Source organism: Colletes gigas, unplaced genomic scaffold (genome assembly GCF_013123115.1).
Source record: "Colletes gigas isolate AHSC1104 unplaced genomic scaffold, ASM1312311v1 Colletes_gigas_Sc00015, whole genome shotgun sequence".
In the NCBI taxonomy this organism is placed as follows: Eukaryota; Metazoa; Arthropoda; class Insecta; order Hymenoptera; family Colletidae; genus Colletes; species Colletes gigas.
Window position 1 is genome coordinate 1102199 of NW_025106644.1, and position 6414 is coordinate 1108612.

Here is a 6414-nt window from a genome sequence, read left to right on the forward strand (position 1 = left end):
ACTCGCGTAATGCAACTAAGTATGTGCAGATCCCTTATCAGGAAGTAGATCGTAAATATAGGATAACAATTTTTTTATTTGTCGCTTCGTTTCTGAGAATATTAAGTTTGGAAATTCTCCACATACGCGTATACCTACCATTCTTCTACGAGAATAAGGCGCAGGGTGTTTACATCCCCACTCTTGCTGCGTTCCGCTGATTGGCTGTCACCGATTTCGTTACCGTTTTCGACCAATGCCTGCGAGTCAACGAACTGCAACAGGAGTGGGGATGTAAACACGCGGTGCCTTATTCTCGTGGAAGGACGATACTTATTACACGCGCGCGTAGAATTTTCAAATTCAATTTTCTCGGAAACGAAGCCACGAACAAAAAATCGTTACTCTATATTTACAATCTATTTTTTCTCAGACTTTTGTATCCATATACTATACAGAATCGAATATATTTACAAGCGTATTATTATTATTTTAAGAAGTACTTAACCACGTATAGCGTAATATAGTGTAATACATACGTTTAACTGATAAAATTTGTGTAATTAAATTATTCGCACATTTTACAGAAATATAATAGCAATAAAGAAATGCAGGACAGGAATTTGTATATAACACTTTATACGAACAAAGCTTATATTCTTCGGTAACATTAAATATGCTAGTACAGATTTAAATTTAAAGTTTTTTATTCGATCAGAAGCTATTTCTTTTTAATTTTTGGAACTTTTCTATGCCTGTTTCTGTTTTTAACATTAGAAACTTCGTAAAAGTTGCTACCAATTTTCTTTCGTTTATTGGCTCTTTCTATGGCTCGCCGTTGTTTGCTTGTTAAATTTTTTCTTGTTTTCATTGAATGCTCTGTTTTAGAAGATACGGAAGAAATTTTGAACGCACCACTGCTTGATACAGTATTAGTGTTAATAATTTCGCTATCGCTGGAATCGTATTCCTCTTCTGCTATGTCATATACGCTTTGTAATAAAGTATCTTTTTCCAACGAAAGACAAATTTTATCATCAGAATATTCTTCATCCTCGTTACTTTTATCCCCCGAGCTTTCAATATTTTCATTGTTTCCTTCGCTTTCTGTAACCACTACTTTACCTTCAGTATCTTCGACATCAGAATTATCCAACTCTGACGTACCTGAACTACTTTCTATTCCATCTTTATTTTCCTTGCCATCTACAGATGTATTAGATTTGATACTTAAATTACTTTTAACGTCATCGCCTGAATATGGTAAACCAACTCTTATTTTTCGAAAGTCTTGTATCACCGCTAACTGATATTTTGTCGATTCTTTGCTTTGTATATTTTCCATGTTTTCTATATCGTTATCATGTTCCGTTTCATTCTCATCGTTTTCAGCAGGAGGTTCGTTAACAATCATTGATAATGGTTCTTCGAAACCAGGAGGGGATACGTAAAACGGTAATTTACCACGCTGCCAATCGTTTAAAACCATTCGCGAAACAGCACCAATGTCCGGCTCTCCTTTCTTTAACAATTTTCCAGTCCTGCGGGCCAATTTCTCCAAAAAATCAATGTGATCGCTCCATTCCATAATTTTATAAGTTTTCCGCATATATTCTGGTTTCACTCGCGACAATACATCCGAGATATAATCTTCGGGGTTTTGAACAAGTTCAACTCTTACTACGCCTTTTAAAACTTTTTCTGTGTCCGTTTCGGCCGACGGATAAACTACGCCCGGGCAATCAATTAAATAAATTCGACGCATTAAAGTAATATATTGCCACACTTTCGTTTCGCCTGCTATCGGCGCAACATTACACACTTTTTTTGATTTCAACGTATTTATGATTGAACTTTTTCCTGTATTGGGATACCCTATAAAGCCTACGCTTATTTGTTTCTTATCGATGTGTAATTTTGCAAACTGACGCAACAAATTTATCAAAGAACCTTTACCAAACGGATGTGTCATCGAAGCGTGGAATGCTACTGTCGGATACTCTGCACTTAAAATCGCAACCCACCTTTGCGTAACCCACGTCGGTACAAGATCTACTTTATTTAATATAAAGATCAAATGCTTATGAGTTTTTTCTGTTTTAAGGTATTTTTCTATCGGAGGAGATCTGGTTCCTAATGGATCTCTGGCATCCAGTACTTGTAAAACAACGTCGGAAGAATCTATAACTTTATATAATTCGTTCCAAATTCTTTTGCTCTGTCCTGCCGACATAATCCAGTCTCTTCTTGTATCCTTTACACCTGTACCGGGACATATAAGATCCACATCTTTAGAATCCTTCTCCTTGTTATACGTTTCCTCTTTTTCTTCTACTAATTTCTGTAACTCGTCGTACGTCGATGTTGTTATATTTGGCCTTTTCCGTAGTTTCTTAGGACCGAAAACACTGTCGAAACTTTCTGTATCCAACAAATGTACCCTCGCGTGTGCAGCTTTTTGTTGAAGCATAGTTATCGGTAACTGGGTCGGTTTCATAATAATATTATAAGGATCTTTTGCAGCTTTCCCCAATTCGTCTTGAAATTTTTGTAAAGCATCTTGAGAAATTACCCTCGAATTACCGAACCATCTTTGCGACGGTTCTACGCGAGACATAGTACCAGACTTTTGCCAGCCTTGAAACGGCGCTGGACTAAGTATTTTACCCACTCGATTACGCTTTGGTTTTTGATCGCGGTACATTTGTAACCTTTTGATCGTTGCTTTAGATCGAACTTTAGCTACGCCTTTCAATCCTTCTGTAGGTCGTTCAGGATTCATACTATGACTAGAACGGTTAAACCCCTCCTTTTTCGGGGGTTTATTTGTAGTATGTGATTTAGCCATTTTGTAAAATTTATTTACACCGTTATCTTCTAATACGTCTTATATACAACACGTAATCTTAATTGATATTATTGTTTATATTCAATGTTATTTCATACTATCCGTTTACACAGTAATCTAATACTATTTTACCAAATATTATTTTCTTTTTTTATACATTTATCTTCTATAACAATTATATACCGTTTGTTTATATTATAAATATTCCCTTAAATGAACTTTCGTTGCACTTAATGAAACCACGCTGCATAGTGTGACCAGATTTGGCATATTTGAGTACATCGATGGCGACACTAGTAACGTTGAATTTACTTTAGCGCTTGACGGAGTAGGGGGAAGCAGCACATCCTACTGCACGATCCACACTTCGTGTAACTTCGTGCAACTTCGAGAAATCGGGAAAGAAGGCAAGCGTGAGCTTTTCCTTCTCGCTCTTGCAACAGCTGATGGTCCGAGCATTTTTACGTTTAAAGTAAAAAGTAATCAGTACGATGAAACAAGGTCGAAGTAGATCATGTTGACATGAAACAACTTTAAAACATAATATATGTACAAGACTTACGTGTAAAAAAAGACTCGGAATTTCCTAATTACAAAATTAACGCAGTGTTTATCGAGTATACGACGCACCGGTCAAAGAATTAATTAAATTCATTTACTTGAAATATACATATAGTGTATAAGTAACTACAAAGTAACTTAAAATTATAAATAAAATATTATTCAAAGAATGCTAATTTTTTACAAACAAAACAAGATTCCCTATATTGGCAGAAACAACACGCAGTTATATGCGTAACCCAGCAATTCAAACTAGCAGAGACTTCTTTCTACGTTCTCGAGATTCTCATTACAGTACTACTTACATATTATCTGACGTATCAAAATGTCATACAGACTTTTGTCAAAATATAATTTATCCCGACAAATTTGTACACGTGAAATAGAATATTTCGTTTAGATTTATGTATTGAACAGTCATCGACGAAAGGTAGCAAGTCTTTAAGAATTTCTTGCACCATGACAATAATACTTCTCAATTTGCTATATCAATATACTATACTTCGTTTGTTGTGCAGTATTAGGTGGTGTGGTTGTCGGATGAATGTGCACAGGTAAATCCCAAATCATTGTCTCGACGTCCAAAGTTGATGGTCCTTGCCAGCTGTTGGTACTTGCATTGGGCATTTCTATCAGCTTACAAGTGGTGACAAATTCAAAATGCAATCTCCACTTTAGTGTCATCAAATCGGTGGTAAAATCTGGAGTTACGTGCAAGGGTATGGGTAACACTAAATGAGAGTATTTTAAACCCATACACATCTCGTGATGTTTATTATAACTGACTAATGTCAGATTTGCGGCTTTTCCTCGTCTGTACTCCTCTGAGATATGTTCTTCCGATTGCAACGCAACCGATACTTGAGCGCACGATACGGTAGCGTTTGAAAAATCGAACGTTCCAACTATATCTTCGCCGAGTTTATAAGAATTTTTAAAAAGGCAGAACCTTACGACGCGCCCCCGTCCGTTGGTAATATTGTAAAAATTCGGACTGCGTCTGGCCGTTAAATTCTAAACACATTTAAGATCGAATCATTAATAATAAAGTAAAACGTTGTGTCTACGTTATGAAAGATAACAGACCTGGAGAGTTTGTAACGCAACGTCTAATGGAGTATCTCTGTGTTGGGTTTCCATGAATGGATTGTTCGGACTTAAATCGATGCTATCGTTGCAAGTAGTTATTTCAGGCAGTTCTGTTAAAATTATGGTATTTTAATTACGTATACATTTCGTTGAAAATCTGTAAATAATATTACCGCTTAAAGAAAGCACTCTGAATGGAACTCGGAGTAACTTAATAGCCGTATTTACTCGTTGTGTTCCGATTGTAATTTTATAAGAATACTTTATTGCGTGTCCTCTGTACGATGGAGGGGCGTCGTTTGGAATTATTTCCCGATAGATATCTGTGAAATGTAAATGTACAATCTCTAGATGTTATGTAATACGTTACATTCATATCATGCCCAACGACTTACATGTTTTACTTTCGCCGGGTGATAACCTCAAGTCGCAGAACAAAATTTTGGGTTTTGTATTCATTACAACATGACCATTGTCTTGTTGCCACGGGGCAAATGTTGTATCTGGGAAATACTTGTTATGTAAAATATAGCGTTCGTAATTATAAGGGAAAACATTATATTTACAATATACTCTATAAAGTTTACTAATTACTTATTACTTGCGTTAATAGCTGCCAATCGAGCAGTGGTATTTAATTTTTCCGATAACACGAGTTTCATATTCGTGGAACATTGACAATGAACTTGCGCGCTGGCCCATGCAAGACTCTCAAATATATCGCTAAAATTACATTTTAATTTATATGCAGGAATGTGTTTGCTTGAAATAAATTAGCTGCGTATTACCTGTGGCTCTGAGATATTTGATGAATTGGATTTGGCGGATTACTGAACGTGACTAAACATTCTATAACTTCTCCAGTAAAATATACAGGCCCTCTGACTAACTTCGCCATTATCTCAATCATGATTCTGTTATAATTAAAAGTAATTTTTAAATTACAAAATATGAGAATTACAGCTGCCTAAAAGTAATTAAAAAACTATATTATAAACCTATTATAAAATATGGTATTATAAGCAACAACGGTAAAGTAGTTCATAGGTTATGTATGGTATGTATAATTATTAAGTATTCTTTCAATAATTTGATTACATTTTTAAAATGACGTTTCTCAGTTCCTGTGCAAACGTCAGCTGATGTTAGCAGCTGTAGTTTTATTAGATCGGGCCAGTGTGGCACTTGTAACACATACTATAGATAAATCGAGAATCACAACACCATAAGCCATCTTTAAAAAAACATCCTTAAAGACATCATTTTCAATATTCGATTTATTATAAAGATGTGAAACAGAGGAGTTTGCGATGATACTGAAAAGGAACCTCTAAAAGTTAGCTTGTATTCATTGGGCAACCAGACTCTGCGGAATGTATCGTCACAGCCGACTCTAGTATGTACTAGCACTACTAGCCGTGCTGAAGGTAAAATGGCAACACCGCGGGAGTCCGGCTTCGATATACCTAGCCCAACCTACCGTAACAGCCTCCCACTACCCGCCGGCCTCTGGGCTACATAGGCTCCATCTATCGGCCTTCCGGTCTCCCGCCTATCATTCAAATGTTTCAAATATTAATGTACCGAAGTCCATTAAATGTGAGCAACGGAGCAATAATCCAGGTGTTTCATTTATTTATATTAACTCTACAGATCCTGATTTTGGTGTGTAGCACACTTATTTAATATAATCTATAGCATTTTTGGACATTTTGTTTTATATACACTTTTTTTATAAATTTCACATATTCGTTAATAATGCCACGGCGTTGCTGTGTTCCCAATTGCAAGGGAAATTACGATAGTACCTTAAAAGATAATAATTACAATTCTATATTTTTATTCCCCAAAGATGAGGAATTGCGGGAGAAATGGAGGGTTGCTATTCCTCGTAAGAATTGGACACCATCAAAATATTCTGCCGTCTGTAGTTTGCA

The 6414-nt window shown here is 35.9% G+C and overlaps 2 protein-coding genes across 2 annotated transcripts; both read right to left on the minus strand.

Moving 5' to 3' along the window:
• Positions 1 to 602: 602 nt before the first annotated feature.
• LOC122400053 (nucleolar GTP-binding protein 2) lies at positions 603 to 3960 on the minus strand. Its single transcript, XM_043401254.1, has 2 exons — positions 3891 to 3960; positions 603 to 3358 (listed from the first exon to the last, which is right to left on the minus strand). The coding sequence occupies exon 2, from the start codon at positions 2825 to 2827 to the stop codon at positions 701 to 703; it is 2127 nt and encodes a 708-aa protein (XP_043257189.1). The 5' UTR covers positions 2828 to 3358; positions 3891 to 3960; the 3' UTR covers positions 603 to 700.
• On the minus strand, positions 3555 to 5795 carry LOC122400054 (RAB6A-GEF complex partner protein 2). The gene is made up of 7 exons (XM_043401255.1): positions 5576 to 5795; positions 5266 to 5391; positions 5079 to 5200; positions 4873 to 4980; positions 4651 to 4800; positions 4475 to 4587; positions 3555 to 4402 (listed from the first exon to the last, which is right to left on the minus strand). Exons 2-7 carry the CDS (start codon positions 5385 to 5387, stop codon positions 3872 to 3874), a joined length of 1146 nt encoding a protein of 381 aa, XP_043257190.1. The 5' UTR covers positions 5388 to 5391; positions 5576 to 5795; the 3' UTR covers positions 3555 to 3871.
• Positions 5796 to 6414: the final 619 nt, after the last annotated feature.